Below are 20,182 nucleotides of genomic sequence, written 5' to 3'. Positions count from 1 at the left end.
GGATGTGGGGTAAGGAGGTTGGGGGACAGACAGACTCCTACTAAGCACTTGCCCGAAGGGGGTGCTCCCAGTTTTCTTTTGACTGAGCCATCTAACCCCGAGGTTTCTCCATATCTTAATATTGGCTGTGGCTACAATAGTGAGACCCATAGGCAAAGAAGCAAATGTCCACTGAGTCCCTGACCTCTCTGCTTCCACTCTATAGAGATTGGTAACCAGCCAAACCAATTAGAATGACTTTGGGCTGGATGGAGGCAAAGGTGGAAGGGGACCTATGGCTAGGGGATGGCACAACCTATGGCTAGGACCCAGTGCAGAATTGAGAGCTGGGAATGGGCAGCATTCTCTCTGCCCTGGCAAGGAGAAAGCAGGATTTATTATAACATTTAGCTCACTGTCTGATGGGCAAAAGGAACTCTCCACGGGTTCAGGCCAGCTGCTGGCATGTGGTAAGCGCTGAGTGTTTGATGGGGAAAAGGGAGGTTGAGCTTCAAGGCTTTTGCCCTTTCTTAGGGAGCAGAAATATCCACGGTGACTTCTTATAAACAACTTGAGATGGAGAATTTTATCTTCCCCATGGAGGTAGATTGCCTGAGACAGAGATCGATAGAGGATGTTAACTGGATAAGCTGGAGGGGCGGGGTATGAGCTTTGGGAGATTACAGAAGTAGGGAGGAGGCGGAGGGCCTCCCAGGCGGTGGTGCCCTTATCCTGTGGCGCAGTCTGATGAGATTGTTCTGAACATGGTAGGGATGGGAAGAGTCCGTCAGCAGGGGCCATGGGCTCCCTCTTAGCTCGGTCTCCCCTGGCGAAGGGTTTCACATTTTTATTGGTAGGGGATTAGGGAGCTGAAGGCCTCACCAGTGCACCCATGTTGTTTGCTGTAGGAGAAGAGTCCCTGACCATTTTTGTGGACAAGCGGAGACTGAGCCGAAAGTCAGAGGTGACAGGAATTGCCCCTATAGTCGGGGGCGGTGGGAACAGCTCTGCTGTGTCCCTGGAGACCCTGCACCAGCTGGCAGCCTCCTACTTCATCGACAGAGAGAGCACCCTGCGACGGCTGCACCATATCCAGATAGCCACAGGGGCCATCAAGGTAAGGGCCTGAGAGGTCCTGGGGGAGGGAGGGCAGACAGGCAGAGAAAGCAGAGGGAGGCCTGGGTGTTAACTGGCTCCAAGTGAGCCAGGCCTGACTGATGGAAGTGGGAAAGCAGCTTTCTGATGTGGGCACAGCTCTAAACCAGCCCTAAAACATGGTCTGTGTCTTCCTTCTGCAGCAAATAGTCACGTGGCATCTACCCTAAGGCAGGCTCCAGCCGAGGGACTGTGGTGAAAGGTAGACAAGGGCCCTGCTCTCCAGAGGTTACATTCTGGTGGGGGATGAAGATAATAAACAAGTAAAAACTCAGCCCAGTAATTCCAGATAATGATATAAGGAAAAGACCGAGTCGTAGGTACAGATCTCCTGAGGTGAGAGAGGGGAACGGTGAGCATTAGCCAGATTGGTCGAGGGAGGGCACTTTGGGTTTAGACTTTGAGGCTGAGCTCTGAATCCTTAGAAGTCAGCTGTGTGTAGATCCGAGGGAAGGGTGTTCAGGCAGGGGGAACAGTAAGTGCTAAGGCCCTGAGGCAGGAACCAGCGTGGTGCCTTGGTGAAACACAGAGAAGACTGCTGTGACTGCAGTGAGATGAACAAGAAAGATGCTGGTACAAGATGAAATGCAGAGGTAGGCTGGAGCCAGATCACATGGCTGTGAGAAAGTGCAATAGAAAACAAGCAGAGGAGTGATATGATTTCATGTATGTTTGAAAAAGCTCAATAGTTACTGTAACTTTAATAACTATAACTTTCATCCCATGTTCTCTACTGACATCTAGAAGATTTCTAGGACAGTTCATGTTGTTTGAGGGAAGACTAGTGAAGATACTTGAGAACACCGCATATTCTACTTCTAAATATAAAGTTAGGATGCTGAGGAGAGTTCAGTCTTGTCTTACATCCTGCTTGCATCCCATCCAAGACTCACAAGGAAGTTTTATCATTCTTTCATTCATTTGTTCAATAAGTATTAAAAAAATTTTTTTATTTTATATTGGAGTATAGTTGATTCACAACATTGTGTTAGTTTCGGGTGTACAGCAAAGTTATACATATTCACATATCTATTCCTTTTCAGATTCTTTTCCCATACAGTTTATTACAGAGTATTGAGTATAGTTCCCTGTGCTATACAGTAGGTCCTTATTGATTATTTGTTTTACATATACTGGTGTGCCAATCCCAACCTTATTGAACACCTGTATGTGTCAGGCACTGTTGTGGATGCTGAGAATCCAAGAGTGAACAAAACATATAAAGTCCCTGCCCTCGTGAAGCTGAAATTCTAGTGGTGGAGACATAATTAAATACATAAACAGTGTCAGGTGGGCTTAATGGTATAAAGACATGAAGTCAGGGAAGGAGATAGAGGTTGATGGGGACATGGTACTTTAGGGAAGACCAGACAGAGATCTGAATGAAGCAAGGGAGTGAGCCACATGTATATCTTGAGTGAGTGCATTCTAGACAGAGCGGGGAGTGAGGGCAACTGCCCTGAAGTGGGAGTGTGCTTGGTATGATCCAGGAGCACCGGTAGTGTATCTGGAAGGAGTCAAAAGAGAGGTGAGGTGGCAGATGAGGCTACAGTGGTCGCAGGGCCTGGATCATGAGGGCATTACGGATCAGGGAAGAGTGGAGAAAGAGGGATCCTGGAGACCAATGCAGTCATTACTGCACTGGTCAAGGTGAGAAACAGTGGTGGCTTGGATAAAGCTGGTGCTATACAGGTAGTGAGAAATTCACAAGTTCAGGTTTTGATGGTAGAGCCTGTTGAGTGTTAGCTAAGAAATTGGAAGAAAGGAGTCAAGATTAACCGTGAGGTTTTTGGCCTGAGCAACCTGATGAACAGTGATTTCATTAACTGAGGATAACACTAGGGGGAGATGCGGATCTGAAAGAAATAAATCAAGAGTTCAGTTTTAGACATATCGTATTTGACATTCCTATTAGATGTCTAACTAAAGATATCTTAACAGGCAGTTGGCTCTCAACACCAGGATTTCAAGAGAAATGTCACGATTGGAGATATAAGTTTGGCTTACAAATATATCCACATGTGTAGTTGGTATTTAAAACTTTGGGAAAGGAGGAGATGAGATCACTCGAGGACTGAATGCAGCTAATCAAGTGGCCCCAGGGCTTTGAGTTGTGAAGCACATCAGTTTTCAGAAATGGGCCAGAGGAGGAGGATTCAACAAAGGAGGCTGAGACAGAGCATAAAGGTGTGAAGAGAACCAAAGCTGGATCACAAAGCCATGTGAAGAAAGTGATTCACAAAAGAAGGAGCAGGCAACTGTTGAGCAGTCAGATTGAGAACTGACCTTCAACTTGGCATCATGGAGGTAACTGGTAACCTAGATAGGAGTAGCTTCAGTGGCATGAAGGGTATAAAAGGCTGAGTGGAGAAGGTTCAAGAGAGAGAACAAAGTGAGGAATCAGAATAGTAGAGACAGTTCTTTAAAGGTCTTGCTGTAAAGGCAAATAGGAAAAATAGGTGATAGCTGGAGACTGATGGGGGAATCAAGGGAGCTTGTGTTTTTGTTTTTAAAATGGGAGATATTCCAGAATATTGGTATGTTGATTAACATGACTCAGTAGAGAGGGGGAAAGTGATGGTGCAGAGAGATGGGAGATAATTGCAGAAGCAATCGAGGTGGTGAGAGAGGTTGCTATTCCAGGCACAAGTGGAGCAGCAGGTCTCACACAGGACCATGAACACTTCATCCTTTGGAGCCGGAGGCTGTACAGACCACACAGCTCGCACATGCAGTGGGATGGCAGATGTGGCAGTGGGAGGATGTGGATGTTCTCTTATGATTTATTCCATTTCCTTGATGAAACAAGCAAAGTCCATGGCTAAATGAAAGAAGGAATTGTTGAGAAAAGAATGTATGAAATGGTCATTCAGAGAGTTAAGGTTATCAACTGACTAGATGACTAGATAAATGGAGTGGATTGTTGGGTGGCACCAAGGACTCATTTGAGACTCGTGGTCATAATTATCACATGAGGCCTGTCAGCAGCGTTGTGAGTTTTATCAGCTACATTCAGCACATCTTGTTCAGACAGGCATGGGAGAGATGGAGAGTTGGATTTAACCAAGGAATGTATGTGTGTGTGTGTGTGTGTGTGTGTGTGTGTGTGTGTGTGTGCAAGACGAAAGAAAAAATAGGCAAGGGAGTTGAGAGTATATAGAAAGGAGTGATTACAGTGGTGGATCAAGGGATCTGAGACCATTATAGGATGATAGAAAGTGAAAAGTTGGCCAGGTCAAAAGATTGGGAGTCTAAGTAGGTTTGATGACTTGTTATAGGGAAGAGACTAGAGTAGGTACAAGTGTGTAATGCTTTATATCGCTATTACAGAGGGTCAGGTTCTGGGGCATGGCCATGGGCGTGGGAGCCTAAGATGGGGTTGGATAGAGGACAAGATAAGGAGGTGAGGAGGCCAGGGGACTGGGAGGCTGGGTATTAAAGGATCACCTATATGGATGCTGAAGTCAGCAGGGATGATACAGACCTGGGTGGTGGTAAGAAAGAGGGTGGCGAGCAAGCTAACTACTGAAAATCCTCAATGAGGGAGGGGGAGTGACAAGAAAAATAGACGGCAACACAGAGGAGTAGTGGGTGATAGTCCTGATGGTTAGAGAGGAAGGAGGACCCGTGTCCAGGATATCACAGTGGAAGACCCACCTCACTTCATGCCAGTGTGAGGTGTGGGAAGGCAGACAGCCACTGCTAGAGAGGACTGCAGGGGAAACCACATCCTCCAGAGCTGCTAGGTTGTGCTTAGAACACAAAGGTGAAGCGGACTCTTGAGAAGAGATTGAGGTTATAGATGTTCTTGCTGAGGAATGATCATGAGATTCAGAGAGCATGATGGAGGTTAAGTGAAGACAAGGGGTCCGGTTAGGGGATGGCCAGTGTCTGGAGTGAGAGTCTGAGAGAGGAGGAAGACGGAAGTTCAGACGGGCTAGGGTACATTTGGGAGGCTGGCGTCTTAGGCAGCTTAAAATGATGAAAAAAGAACTGTAGTAGCACAGAGTGGGTTTTACCAAGAAGACAGAACTCTGTGGAAGCCCTCTCACCCTTCAGTCCTCTAGTGGACTGTGTCAGAGTTGGAGAAGAATTGGTCTTATCCATTCGGGAAAGGTAGGCCTGGATCAGTAACTCTATGGTCCCATGTATGTCCCTTCCTATCCTTTGACCTGACCAACTTTGCACTTTCTATCATCTCTCCAGGGCCTCCTTGTCTTTTTGCTCCACTTAGATCTCTTGGTCCATCACTATCATCACTCCCTTGCATGTTCTCTTCAGCTTACCCTTTGCCTCGTCTTCACGCCCACGGCCATTCGTATAATTCAGAGCCTCATCTCGCTTACCTGATTTTCTCACATAACTAGTCTTCCCATCTGCGTTCTCAGCTCTGCGCCCTGATTCACGATCTGTGCTGCTCGCGTGAGTGCACATCGTCATAGCGTATCACTCCCCTGCTTAAAATCCTTCCGTGGTTTCTGACTACGTGGGACAGAGCCCAAACCACCGCCTCCCACCCAGGGTGGCAGCGTGAGGCATGGGAAAGAACCCGCGAGTCTGAGCTCTACCACTGCTCACGGCAAGGCTTTGATCAAGTTACCAAACTTCTCTGAGCCCCCATTTGCTCCTTCTAAAATTGTTGAACAATTAGAATAATTTCTAACGTGAAGGATTTCTGGGAAGTTCAAATTAGAAAATGTATAGAGAGCATGAGCCACAGCACAGATGGACCTTGAAAAGGGATAATTCCTCTTCTAAACAAACTGGGAATGCAATGGAAGACCGACTATCCCTGTTGTCTTTTTAGTTTCAGCTCCAAATGCTCCTTTTACACTCTTCTCAACCCTTGTTTCCCCCCTCAGCCCTTCACTTACCATTTATACCATGTAAGCCCGTCCTATCTACCTCCTAGTCTTTGTTCAAATATGCCATGCTCTTGTGTCTCCCTTCCCTGGTACCTGCTGTCTTTTTTGCTTACAGTCCTCGTCCGTTCACCTGAGTGGCTCTTCCTAACACTTCTTTGCTTGGCTCAAAAAGGGAACTCTTTCGTGAAGCCTTACCTGACTCCCAAGGTAGTTAAATGTTCCTCTTCAGTGTTTCAAACACATGCCTCCTTTATAGGGATTATCATTTGAACCGATTGCTAGCTAAAATGAGAGCCTCTGAAACTATGAGATCCTTATGGGAGGGACTGGGTCTCAGGCATCTTTGGTTCCCAGTAAGAGTACAGAGCTTGCCACATTATGGGTAATGAGTAAAGGTTTGCTGAGTGAATGAATGAGTTGCTGACCCCACTTTTCACATGGGTTGGGCTCTTCTCAGTGTGTGTGCAAGTGCCTATAAGCATGTTAAGTTGAAAGAAACGAGGTGGATTCAGTATCAAGGTGATTTGTTAAGAAGAACTCTGGGGAAGGATACCACAGATCTTTAAGAACAAGACACTAGATCCAATCCAGACACATAGGTGTGGTAAAAGAACAGTAACACTCCCAGGTTACTCTCTCTGTTTCTTGTTGGAACACGCCTCTACTTTTTCATCTCTACCTGCTTCATCTTCCTGCTTCTCTTGTTCAAGTTCTTTCCTCTGTTTATTCTAGACTTTCTGTACACCAGTGACTTCAGCCTACCTTTAGCTTTGTCTTGCTCTGAAGCTGACTCTGGCCCTGGCTGAATGTAATCTTTCTGTTTTGTCTCTCAGCCAGTGCACTCAGGACAAGGACTCTTCTCTTGTTCATTGTAGTAGCCTCAGTTCCTGGTACATAGTAGGTGCTTGATAATTATTTATTCTGAATTTTGTAAGCGTCCATAGTCAACTCTTAAATTTCTTTTTTCTCTCAGTATCACAGTTCTAAGTTCCCCAGAGAAAGAATCTGGTTCAGGATTCATCTTATTCCAACAAAACACAGGGGGTTACATAATCTCAACCATGGCTCACTGGATTCACTTCTTTAGCAAGGCCTGTGGGTGATAGCGTGAGAGGTGGGCAGGCACTCAAATCCACATCTGTTATAGTGCCTGTAGATGCACATTCTAGAACTAGAGCCTCTGCCCATCTCCTCCAAAGAAGGGCCACCATCCTCGGAAGCCTCTTCTTGGAACTTCTCAGTCCCACATGGAATGACAGATGATTATTCAGCTTCCACTGAGCTGCTTGACCTGTAGCTGTTTCTGTTTGGGAACACTGTGGGTTCTCCACATGGGTTGCAATTCAGAGAACCATGAAAAAACAAGGCATTTAGTGTCTTCTCCCCCCTCTGCTCATCTCCACATAGTTTAGTGAGGTCTGGAAACCTGTGTGACCTCTCCAAGGACACACCCCTAGACTAAGGAGCAAAGGGAGGTGTTGGCATCCTGTCCCACAGTTCTGCTCCCTTGATAGGGTTGACCTGACCATTTTGTCCTGATAGTAATGGTGTTCCACAGGAGGCCATCTCTTTGCCTTAACACACAGCATTTGCAGATCCAGACAGCAAGGTCCCCCTGCAGTACACCCTTGTGAACCCACACTCCTCTGCTGGTGCTGCAGCCCCTGCCACCTACTCCCCGCTCCTGAACATGCCTTCGCAGGGCTTGAGCTGGCTTCCAGTGTGGTCATTGCTCTGGATGGAGGTGAGGTGGAGGTGAGGGGCTCTGCCCATTTGCTCAGCCTTGGTGAAGGAAAGACCCTCGAGCATATCTTCCTGTTGCTTGTTTCTCTAAGCAAAGGCGCTCTTACTTTCTACCCTTTGTTAGCAACTTCTTTTCACTAATGTGGAGAAAGAGGCACCCTGCCCCCTTTTGTTTATCCAACACATGCCCGAGACCCCACTGAACATTTCCCTCTGTTGCAAGGTTTACTCTGGTCAGTACATACCTCTGTTGCAGGATTTGTCACATTAGACTGCAGCTGTTTACATGCCCATCTCCACCTGCCCACACACAACAGCAGGGCTTAGATCAGTGGGGACTCTGTCGCATGCATACAGTTCCAGGTCCCTTCACAGTGTCGGGTGTGTGGTGAGACACTCAATAAAATGCCTGACTGATAGCGGACGGCAGGTTACCTGGTTGAATGGGAGACAAACTTACTCAAGTGAGAAGACCGGGGATTGGGTTTCAGCCTTGATACTTACTATTCCTATGACCTTGGGAAGTTAGTTATTGAACTCCATGACATGGACTTACCAACTGTTTTACTCACCTGTACCCAGGGCTTCTATTCAGCTGATATGACCACATCAGTTATTAAAATATTAAAACACTTCCATACAAGCTGGTAAATCATCTTCACCCAATCTGCTGTGTGCCACCCTAACCACCTTTATCCCTCCCCTGGAACCCCGGGATCTCCCCTAATAGTAATCAAAGGACTAATGTAACTCTGGAGACCCTCAGAACCCTACTTTGGCACTACGGCTGGCACCTCTCCTGATTAGTGACATCCTACCTGCTGATACATATTGTGAATAACCTATTGTAAATATCACCCCTTACTCTACTGTAGGATGGGGGTTGACACCAAATGATATAGTTCACATGAAAACACTTTGAAAACTGTAAAGGGCTGAATACATATTCATCCTGTCCATAATTCCCAGGAAGGGATCAGAGCCCTGAAGGAAGGGAGGGGCCTATTTCCTAGTTGTAGCTCACCCTCTACTTAATTGAAGGCTGAGGAAGGACTTAGTGAGGAGGGTTTGAGATGCTCATGAGCTGCCCGGAAAGAGCCCACATAAAAGTTCACATGGATTGCAGGATGGCAAGAGGGAGCAGTTCTCACAAGCATTCTTAAAGTGACTTGTCCAAATTTCTCCCCGTAGCAGCCTGGGATTCAATTTGCAGCTCTTTGAATCACCCACACTCTCAGGCGTGCTCTCCTGGCCAGCCCTGTCGCTCACAATTAGAAGCCCATTTCACTCGAGCTTAGCTTCGCAGGTGCCCTGCTAGGTAGGACAAGAACAGCCAGGGAGTTAAGGGCAGGGGGAGGAGAGCAGGCTCACTGGAATGAGGGTTTGCACAATCTGGCATTTATGGAAAATTGGATGTGCTAATGAACCTGAGATCCATCAAGGCTTTCTGAAGGCAGGACTGTCTCTATCAACAGACCAATTAGCACACAATTATTTTCTCCTGAAGGCTTATCTGAGGTGCTCTTTGAATGCTTGCGCCTGAGTGAGCTGCACTTTCTGTCTGCCTCTTCTACAGGGAGAGGCACGGGGTTCTCCGCTCCAACCTGCCAGGGACTCTGGGACTTTCATCACTCGAGGGGAGGGGTCCTCAGCTCATGCTGCTGATCAAGTCAGTGCCCAGGCAATATCTGCAAGAGGACCCTCTCCAGCTCCCCTTCTCCTTCCCACCTCCTTGCTTCTCTGGGGAAGACAGAGGTGGCTCAGGGCAGACAGAGTAGCAGGGGAAAGAGCAATGACTTTGGGATCTCGTACAACCTGAGTGAGCCTTCCTCACTCGTGGAGATCTGGCTTGAGCCATTTCCTCTAATAGGAAATGAGCGGGGGGATCATGGTCTTTGTCTCTTCCTCATTCCTGTCCTTGTGCCACAATGAACAAAGTGGAGCTACTCACACCCTTTCAATGACTTACCTAATCGATTATCCTCTTGTAGAACTGACCTTTGGAAATAGCAAAGTAAAGGTCAGAAAATCGCATCAGAGCCAGCCCCAGAATATTGAACAAGATGGCGGTGAGGGGGGGCATTGGGAAGCAGATGGGTTGGTGGTAGATAGGTAGGCATAGTGGTAGGATAAAGGGGAGGAAAGTGGCTGTGCTATATTTGCCCCCTTGGGAGTCGTCCTACTTCTGCGTAAGGCCTGTAGCTTGCTCACCTGTTGCTGGTGAGTGTTCAACTCAGGAGTGGGTGGATAGAAAAGCCAGTGCAGAACTCAGGACAGTATGGTGGCCAGCTTACCTGGAGGTGGGGACAGGCAAATCTCCCAAATACCACACTCACCATCCCACTCTGCCTTTCAGCCCACCCCATTCCAAGAGAGGCAGGGTTCCCCAGAATAGCTGGGCTAGTCCTTGGCCATAGCTCTCCTTATAGGAATTTTTGCACCGTATGGATAAAGAAGACTTTACCTCGACATAAGCCTGACTCTGCCTTCCCACTGCAGTTTGACAACTAGCCACTCACCAACTCACTCAATACAGAGACATTCAGCACCAAGTGCCCACCTGTGGAGGGAGGGAGGCTCATGTGGGACACCAGGATTATAGAAACATGTTTCCTTGTCTGTAAACTCCTTATGGTAGTGACTGTGTCTTACTCACTGTGAGTTTTGGATTCTCCTTGAATATGTAATAGATGAATAAATGAGTGAAAGAATAAATGAATGGGTCAAATGAATCGTAGCCCTGCAGGTGACTAGCTGTGTGACCTTGAAGAAATCATTTAATCTATCTGGCTTTGGTTTCCTCATCTGTAATAGAGGATAATAATATCTAAATTGTATACAATTTGTCTTACCCCATGTTCACATCCTGAAGAGAGGGCAGATCACTAAAATACTTTGGATGAACTGGTCTGTTTACACTTGTTTTTTAGGGTGATATTATCTAAATGGGTTTACCTCGTTTTAATTTTCTGCAGCCTTTTGACATGCCCTCACAGGAGGCACGGGGCTTTGAACTGGAGTCTGAGGACTACAAAGTCAAAACCCTGTTTCAGCTACTCAACAGCTCTGTGGTCTCGGGTACTGTAACTCCCAGAACCTTGGTTTCCTTCTTTGAAGAGTGATAGTAGTGGGATTTGTCTCTGAGTTAGTGGGAAGGTTAAATGGCATGATCTTGGAGGATGAACTTGGAAACTGTGCAGAGGTTTCCTGCCTCTGTCATGGCCTTGATCCCATCCCCGATCCATGCTGGGTCTTGCTGCCTCTCATGCACTGTGTCTATTGCTTCCCCTTGGTCTTGGTCTGCAGTTACCTCTTTTTCTCCCAATTCCCCCCTTCCCTCACATCCCTCCTCATCCTTCAAGACCAATTTATGGATCACCTTCTCCATGAAGCCTTCTCAGACTGCTTTAAGCTACAAGGTTCTCTCCCGTCTCTCTCTTTACTGTATTAGTCTGTGTCATACCATGTCTCACTTAATTACTCTCTTCCATGTGTATTTTTTAAGACTAAGTATCCTAAATTCTCTTTAAACATGTCACTTACACTTTGGTATTCACCACGGTAACTAGTAGGACGGCAGACAATTACTCTACACACTTTCCAGCCCATGGGTTGTAGATCATGCTGCCCCCTTTTTTTTTTTTTTTTTTTTTTTTTGGCCACGCTGTTCAATCCCTGGTTTTAGTTTTCCCCAACCAGGACTCTCAGCAGTGAAAACCCAGAGTCCTAACCACTGGACCACCAGGGATGCTGCCCCTTCTTTTTCTCAGAGTACTTTCCCTCCCTTCTCTTCTTGTCCACTTTCTACTCATCTTTAAAGACCAACTCAGTTGGTGTCCCCTCTGAAACTCCTTCCCTTGTTTAGAGCTGTGGTTTCCTCAGGGCTCCTCATGACACTTTGCATCTGCTCGATGTGGATGTGTATCAGTCAGTTGGATATGTACCTGCCTCCCCCACAGGTTGTAACCTCCTGGAGGACACACTACATAACTTGTACACCTTTGTGCCTACCTCTCCACCCCCCAAAGCCTGGAACAGATTACTCATACATCCTCTAATTTATTGAGTACCTGCTATGTGCCAGGCATCCTGTTAAGTGCTATTGACAACATCATGAGCAAAATAACTAGGAGCTTACCTCTGTGGAGCCTTTAGTGTGTGGAGGACCCAGGCTTTAACTAAATACTTGCAGAAAAGGATGGAAAACTGCAAGTTGTATGCTTGTTGCGGAGCAGAGGTGCCTGGAGCTAGGAGAGAAGGTCAGAGGTATCGGCCAATTTCCTTGAAGAACTCCGAGAAAGACACTCTATGAGTGTTTGCTAAATTGTAGGGAATTGAACAGTGGCTGCCCAATAAATACTCGTTGATTGGTTGATTGATTTTTGGCAAAGCCTCTGGAGATCCTGAGAAGAAAGGGTCTCAGGTCCCCATCATTCTTATTACATAATTATTTCAGTGCATTTAAAGCTCCCCATTTTTCATCTTATACTTTAAACATCAGGGAAAAACTGATAGGCCAACTTTATAATATTTTAAAATGACTCTGCGGTGTTTTGGAATATTACATAGCTATAAGAGTTTATGTATATTTAATATGCTTATTAAAATATGCAGTAAGCCCATGGCTGATTTTCTCTAAGGACGTCTCAGTGCCGAGGTGGGATTTAAATGTTTAATAATAATACTCATAACTCATATTTCTCTAGTGCTTTTCATCTTTGGGATCCCTAAAGCCTGTGAGCACCACATCAAGTGGATGCAGCTGGGCTCGCCAGCGGGCTGACAGCATCCTCCTCTGGCCTCCTTTCTTCCTCTGGGAGAGGAGAAGGGGGAACTCCAACACAAAGGTCCAGCTTCCACTGCCTACATTGAGTTTCCTCTTCCCAGACTCAAATTCCCTCTGGCTCCCTCTGAAAGGCTTCCAATTATGTACAATTCCTGCTGCCAGCCCTATACCACTGGTACTCCCTGTCTTAGAACAAGGGGAAAAGTGGCTTTATGCTCCTGGGGTAGGGAGATACATGCCCTGCCTTGGGCTGGTCCAGGACAGGACATAGAGCCTGAGATTGGCTGACCGGAAAAGGGAAGTGCAAAGGGAAGGTCTCAGCTTGTTATATAAACCCACCCCCTGCCCTTCCTTCTCTAGGTCACGGAGACCAGGACCGGTCCCCTGGGCTGCAGCAACTACGACAACCTGGACTCGGTCAGCTCTGTCCTGGTACAGAGTCCGGAGAACAAAGTGCAGTTACTCGGTAAGGTGCCCTGTGATGTTTTCACACTTTCCATATGTGGTAAAAAAACAAACAAACAAACAAAAAAACTTAGATCACCAAAAGGAAAAAGTCCTGCCTGCCCCATTTGGCTAAACCCTTCTGAAGACAAGAACTACCACTAGTTCTGGAACTTGTATTTAACAACTTTCCATCATTCTTTTGAGAAAACTTCTGACATGGTTCACTTTACACCTCGACCATTGCTCAAACCACTGGACACCCAAATCCTCCCACCTCCCATCCTTCCCAAGACCTCTGTCACTATCCTACAGCAACAGCACATCCGTCGTCATACACCTTGATCTCGTCGGCGATCTCCTTTGTTGTCCAAAGAACCCTTTGCTTTATCCTAAGTACACATTGGGGAATAGCTGGCCTTTGCAGAGTGGTTATGGGGTACCGTCTCTAGCTTGACTAAGAGCTACACAAACTGTGGGACCATTGGTTACCCTGAGAGTTCCCTGCTTTCTGTTACGAGTCTGCAGTCTTCAATGGGAGATCAAAGCCAGGAGAAGAGTTTTTTTTTTTTTTTTTTTTTTTTGCGGTACGCGGGCCTCTCACTGTTGTGGCCTCTCCCATTGCAGAGCACAGGCTCCGGACATGCAGGCTCAGCGGCCATGGCTCATGGGCCCAGCCGCTCCGTGGCATGTGGGATCTTCCCGGACCGGTGCACGAACCCGTGTCCCCTGCATCGGCAGGCAGACTCTCAACCACTGTGCCACCAGGGAAGCCCCAGGAGAAGAGTTTGAGAAGAATAGGAGCCTTAACTCAGGACAGAACAGGCAGAAACAGAAAAGCAAAAGGAAGGGGAACGACCCTAGGTCTGGAGGCTGGGAGATCAGGGGAGGCACTCAGCTCCTGCTCTCTGTCCCCCAAGCATCCTGGGGGCAGAGCCATGCAAACTGACTCAGACAGAGCTGTTTGGCAATGGGAAAAGTTCATTCTTCTTAAGGCCTGAGTTGGACTCTGTTTAAGATATTATTGTCTTGGTATTATAAAATCAATAGCCGTCACCCAGGATCTATGATTACAAATTCCAGGCAACCTGAGCCAGACGTAACCCCTCAATGCTTTAGGCATCAAGAAACATACAAAAAGGAGGAAAAGACTCCTGTATTTAAAGCCGCCCAATGCAGTTAGCATCCCTCTTCCCTTAGGTCCCTGGACGGGCTGGGTTTGTGTCTGGAAATTAGTGATGAGTGAAGTTCAGAGTGTCTGGTGGTTCATTTGGAATAGTTTATGCCGTTTAATTTTATAGCCCATCACTCATGCTGACATTGCTCGGGGCACTTATTTTGTAGCAATAGCAAATGTAGCAAATGTTATGGTGAGGAGGAGGGAGCTAATGGGGGAGGTGAAAGGAAAGGACTTGGAGAGGGGTGAGTGTTGAAAGCAAGTGTATGTGGACAGTGTGCATGGGGAGGGCTGCTCAAGTGCCCCTGTGGGCACATCATCAAGAAAGGAGAATTTAGGAGTTCAGAACAGGAGGTAGATCACAAACCAGAACAACAAACATCTACCATAGCTGCAATTCTAAGTTATATTTTGAGGTCTGCCGAGACTGGGTTACATACTTTGGGCTCTCTGATTTCCTGCCAAGGACAAGGTCAAGGGTGTGACAATAAAGAGCTGGCAGACATCTGATGAAAGGGGAGCTCATCCCGTCCAGAAGTCCTCACATCCCTCCCTCTCCTGGCACAGTTTCTCCCAGTGTCCCTGCTGGGAGAGCCTCCTGCAGGTCTGACCTCGAACCGGGCTGGGCTGCAACCAAAGGCATGCCCGTCCTTCATTCACCTCTTGATATGCTTCCAACAGCTGCCCTGTGTGGCTTGAAGCCAACTAGGAGTCTGTTCTGCTGCTGGTGAACCAATATCCACCACAGATGGGTAGGAAAACTGAAGCTTGGAGCAATTTAGTGGGTTATATTCAAGACCAGAGGCAGCTGATTAGAAAAGAGACCTGAGAGACATTCATATCTATCCAGGCCCAACTGAACTTGGGGCATCCATCACCATCTTGCTTTCACATCGCGTTAAGGGTTAAACCCTGAGATAGGCAGCCAGTCCCAGTTATGCAGTATATGACCCAATGGGACAAGGACAGGGTCTGACACCAAGCTGACTTTCCCAGCACTGTGACTTGGGCAAGTCACCATGGTCACTGGGCTGGGATTTCCTCATTATAAGAGCCTCAGTATGACCACAGTGTTGCTTGTAGTTGTAATATGGAAAGTGCTTGGTGTAGTGCCCGGCCACTGTGTACCCATAACACCTTGTCCCTAGCTCCTAAGCAGGGCAGCCTCCTTGGTCATTGGGGCTAAGGTGGGAGGCCCAGGAGGGTCAGCATTCAGAAGTATCCTAGGAGGCCTGCCTCTCATCTCAGAGAAGCTAGAAACAGGATGGCAATTGGAGGCAGAGCAAAAAAGCCCATCAAGCCTTGATTCTTCCCCCACGAGGGCTATAAGCTCTTCCTTTATCTGAAACACCTTCCCATTTCCATCCTAGAAATGCTGACATGTAGCCAATAAGCCCGTTCATATGATATGCACGCTCTCAATTTGGCTGATGTGAGGGGTTTGACTAAGCCTTGAGCTTTGATGTGCCCCATCTGTCACTGGGACAGCAGTAACCCTCTGTCCCAACCAGCTCAGCAGGATCAGGGCCTGGGGTGGCCATTCTTGGGCCCAGGATGCACAAGTCAGCAGAACCCTAGCTGGGGATCCTGCAGCCTTGGGTGTGGGAAACCGAGTACTCCCTGGCCCTGTCCGGCAGTTCCCCGACACGTCCTTTCCTTAGGCCTGCAGGTGCTGCTGCCCGAGTACCTGCGAGAGCGCTTCGTGACCGCTGCGCTCAGCTACATCACATGCAGCTCTGAGGGCGAGCTCATCTGCAAGGAGAATGACTGTTGGTGCAAGTGCAGCCCCACCTTCCCAGAATGCAACTGTCCTAACGCTGACATCCAGGCCATGGAGGACAGCCTGCTGCAGATCCAGGACTCCTGGGCGACTCACAACCAGCAGTTTGAGGAGTCAGGTGAGCAGTCAGTCAGCCCAGATTTTCCTCCCTGTCAATGGGAGGTGGCTGAGAGGTACGGGATAAGAACCCGGGGTGCTCAGCTTGGCTCCTGGCTCAGCCACTTAACTGGCTGGGTGACCTCCAGCAGGTTATATGACCACCCCAAGTCTGAACTCATTTTCTTTTTTTGTATATGCAAACAGACCTAATACCTACCAAAGTGATGCGTTTCAAGGACTTAATAAGCTAAGGTAAATATAATTGAGGCCATAGGCCTTGTCTGTCTTGTTTGCCACAGATTCCACAGTGCCTGCACGCAAGGTGCACCGTGAATATTTGTTGAATGAATGAGGCACACAGCATGTTTCTAGGAGGCACCTAGTACATGCTGGCGATTGCTTATTGCAGGTATAACTGATATCAGTGTCACCTTGAGACTTAGATTCAGAGGGCTTGGTTTTGAGTTCTTATTCCGTGTTATGGCTTGAATGTTTGTATCCCCTCAAATTCATATGTGGAAAATCTGATGCCCAAGGTGATGGTATTAGGAGGTGGGGACTTTGGGATTTGATTAGGTCATGAGAGCCGAGCCCTCATGAACGGGATCTGTGCTCATATAAAAGAGGCCCCAGAGAGATCCCTTACCTCTTCCAACATGTGAGGACCCAGCAAGAATTTTGCCATCTGCAACCCAGAAGAGGGCCTTCACCAGAACCTGCCAGCAGCATCCTGATCTTGGACTTCTGGCCTCTGAAAATACATTTCTGTTGTTCATAAGCCACCTGGTTTGTGGTATTTTGTTATAACATCTTGGACAGACCTAACACACTCTATTACTGATCCTTTGTATGACTTTGGTTTAGCCATGAAGCTCCTCAATGCCTCCATTTCTTCATCTGTAAATGAGGGAAAATGATAATAATAGGTGGATGGATGGCTCATATGGAGCAACGTAGATAAAATTAAAGTATAAAGAACTCTGCATAATACACTCCTACATTTCAATATTAAATGAATAATAGTTATCTGGATATATCTCAAAAAACAGTATTGGATAAAACAAAGCAAATGAAAAAGGTTATGTATTATATATACATATTTGTATTTATATAACATTTATATGTAATACTATAATAACATATTAAATATAATACATATTTAGTACTATTTATTTGATGTTTAAAACATACTAGCCAATACTTAATATTTTTATGGATAAATATATTTTTAGAAAACGTTAAAAAATATATGATAGTAATAAAGAAAACATTCAAGAGAGTAGTTACATCTAGATAAAGATGGAGGGGGAAGTTTAGGGCCTTCAAGTATATTTGCTTTGCCTTATTTCTTTAAAAAAAAATCTGAATTCAATATGGCAAAATGGCAAACTCTAGGTGGTGGGCACATGGGAGTTTATCTTGTTATTCTCTGTGCTGTTTTTTATACCTAAGTGTTTCATAAAAAGAACTATGCACACACTACTAGTTGTTAATGTCATTACTAGGTGTGATTTTTCCAGTCATCTGGGTGGGAGATGAAGAACCAGAGACTGGAGAAATCAGAATGAGCTGAGGCCCCAGGCATTGCCATCTCAGGTCTTAAACAAGGCATTCAGTTGCTAAGGAGAATATCATATTCCGGCCCCCGAGCTGCATTGGACCAATGGTGGTGGGATGTGTTAGGTAATGAGGTAATGCTCGAGTATGTGGGAAAGGACTTTGGGCTTTCAGCACTATGAATTACTGCCAGTGAGTGAAGGAGGACTATCCAGACCCCCATCAGGAGACGTGATGGCTGCAGGTTCCAAGTAAAAGCAGGTCCATGGACAGAGATCTGAGCATGAATTCAGAAAACACATTGTGCCCAGGAAGCTCTGAGGAGGACTCAGACTTGCAGTAGGAGCTCAGAACCAGAAAGCACGTTGCTTCTGGATTAGTTTCAAGAAAGAATGGGTGTCTTGGCCAAGAGGTAAATCTCAAAAGAGAGGAAAGGTGTCCTAGAGTCAGAGAGAAGGACATGGAGGGAAGAGGCTGGTCTCAGGGACTGAAAGGCTTCTAAGAAGACTTCTGAGCTGGGTGCTCCCTCTTCTGTGTCTGCATTTGCCAGTCTTGTCCGCCCTCACCTTCATGAGTGCCTCACACCTTCCCTAAGGGTGCAGTGGTGTGATTGAAGAAGATTGTGCATGAATTATAAGGCGGTATAAAGGGCAAGAGAGATGCATCCCAAGGTCATTGGCCCCGTGGGTGGTGACAGAGATGTGTTTTGAAATTCAGAAGCATATTAGAAACAGGAAGGATGGGAAATAATCCATATCTTAAGGTATGTCAGTCATCTCTGAATAAGGCTGTTTGAAAAGAAAGAAAGAAAAGGGCCCGGGAGGGTGGATGTGAAGCCCCCTTCCTCATACAGTGACTGAAGGGCGAGCTGGGTCTGGGGGTAGGGGGGAGGTCCTCCTGCCCATCCAGGTGCCCCTCAGCTCAGCTCTCGTGTTCTTACCCACAGAGGAATTCCAGGCCCTGCTGAAGCGGCTGCCGGATGACAGGTTCCTGAACTCCACAGCCATCTCCCAGTTCTGGGCCATGGACACCAGCCTCCAGCACCGCTACCAGCAGCTGGGAGCCAGCTTGAAAGTGCTGTTCAAGAAGACCCATCGGATCGTCCGCCGGCTCTTCAACCTCTGCAAGCGCTGCCACCGGCAGCCCCGCTTCCGCCTGCCCAAGGAGAGGTGAGCACCCCAGATGCCCGAGCCAGAACACGTCACCCACGACAGCCACTGAGGCGGGGGAGGACCCCTGTCCAACACAGCAGAGCTGGGCATGCTGACCCACACATGGCCTGTTAGAGTCTCCTGTTATCTTGACCTACTTGCATGTCATTCTCAGTTATGAGTTGCATCTGAAGTGAGAGAGAGAGAACAAAACAGAGAGGCTAATTTTACTTTTATATAAATTATAGTCGATTCGAATGTTATTCTAATAATACTCTAATTCTCATTTCTATTTTAGTAAGTCTTTTAGGAAAGAAAAGGGTGGAGTTAAAGCTTTTAGACCAATTGCGTATGGTGAGAAACACACACAATAGATTGTTTCCAACAAGTGACTCTGCTCTGAGTCACAAGAGGGAAGCGAGCTGAGGCCCTGTGCCCTCGGGAACAGAGTGGGGCTGGATTGTCACAGGCCCTCATGCATCCATCCGCTCATTCACCCGTGCATCCAACAAGCCTTTATTAAGTCTACCTCGTATGTCCTAATATTAAGCCGTGAGGGATATTTGTTAATTGAGAAGATATAATAAATATACAGGAACATCAAAATTATAAAATTATTATGTGGCAGCCACTTAAAAGCATGTTTGTGGACCATAAATCAAAGGCATGGTCTAATAATAGTAAAGGTCAGAGAGAAAAGCCACCCAGGAGAAGGACGTCTTGGCCAGATTGTGTGGGAGGAAATGGAAGTGGGCTGGTGCGTGTGAGCCAGAGCATTCCAGGAGGGGGCGCTGCCCTCACAGCAACCCAGGGGTGCACTTCTAACTGAGGCACAGGTAACGAGGGACATAGGAGTGAGAGGACAGTCCAGCAAGGGCATTTGAGAAAGGTTCATTTTTTTTTTTTCCAACAAATAGTTAGGAAATGCTTACCAGGCACCAGGAACAATCCTAGTTTCTGAGAATATGTTGGGGAATAATGCAGGGTCCCTGCTTTCACGGCATATGCAGGGAAGCCATCTCTGAACAGGTCAACAATAAATAAACACAATCCATTTTGATAATGAACATTGCTGTGGATCACGTCAAAGCAGGGTGATGTGACAGAGAGGGACTGGGTGGTGCTTTGGACAGGGGAGTAACTGAAGGCCTCTTTGAGGAGGTATCCTAAGAGCTGAAGTCTAAACCTTAAGAGGGAGCCAGCCATAGAAAAGTCCTATCCTTGGTGGGAGGGTTCTAGAAAGGACAGAGACTGTGAAGGGGGAAGGAGGTTGGCATGACATTGGAAAGTTTGGAGAGCCAGGTGTTGGAAGATCTTATTTAAGAGGCTGAAAACTAGATTGGACACGAAAGACGCTGCAGATCTTCTGTAGGCTTTTGAATAAGGGAATGAGGTGGTACTTTGGATGGAGGAGCACAAGTTTGATGTCAAACTTTTCTGGTGCTG

The 20,182-nt window shown here is 46.9% G+C and overlaps 1 protein-coding gene across 1 annotated transcript in view; it reads left to right on the top strand.

Moving 5' to 3' along the window:
- Positions 1-20,182, top strand: part of BRINP2 (BMP/retinoic acid inducible neural specific 2) — a gene marked incomplete at both ends in the record, with an annotated part of 51,730 nt that overhangs the window by 30,240 nt on the left and 1,308 nt on the right. Inside the window, 4 exons of the mRNA XM_079696589.1 lie at positions 888-1,096; positions 12,889-12,994; positions 15,811-16,047; positions 18,532-18,754. Coding sequence (XP_079552715.1) covers positions 888-1,096; positions 12,889-12,994; positions 15,811-16,047; positions 18,532-18,754 — 775 coding nt within the window. The remainder of the gene's footprint in view (positions 1-887; positions 1,097-12,888; positions 12,995-15,810; positions 16,048-18,531; positions 18,755-20,182) is intronic.

Source organism: Hyperoodon ampullatus, assembly GCF_949752795.1.
Source record: "Hyperoodon ampullatus genome assembly, chromosome: 2".
NCBI classification, from domain to species: domain Eukaryota; kingdom Metazoa; phylum Chordata; class Mammalia; order Artiodactyla; family Ziphiidae; genus Hyperoodon; species Hyperoodon ampullatus.
This window is presented reverse-complemented; position numbering and strand designations above follow the sequence as displayed.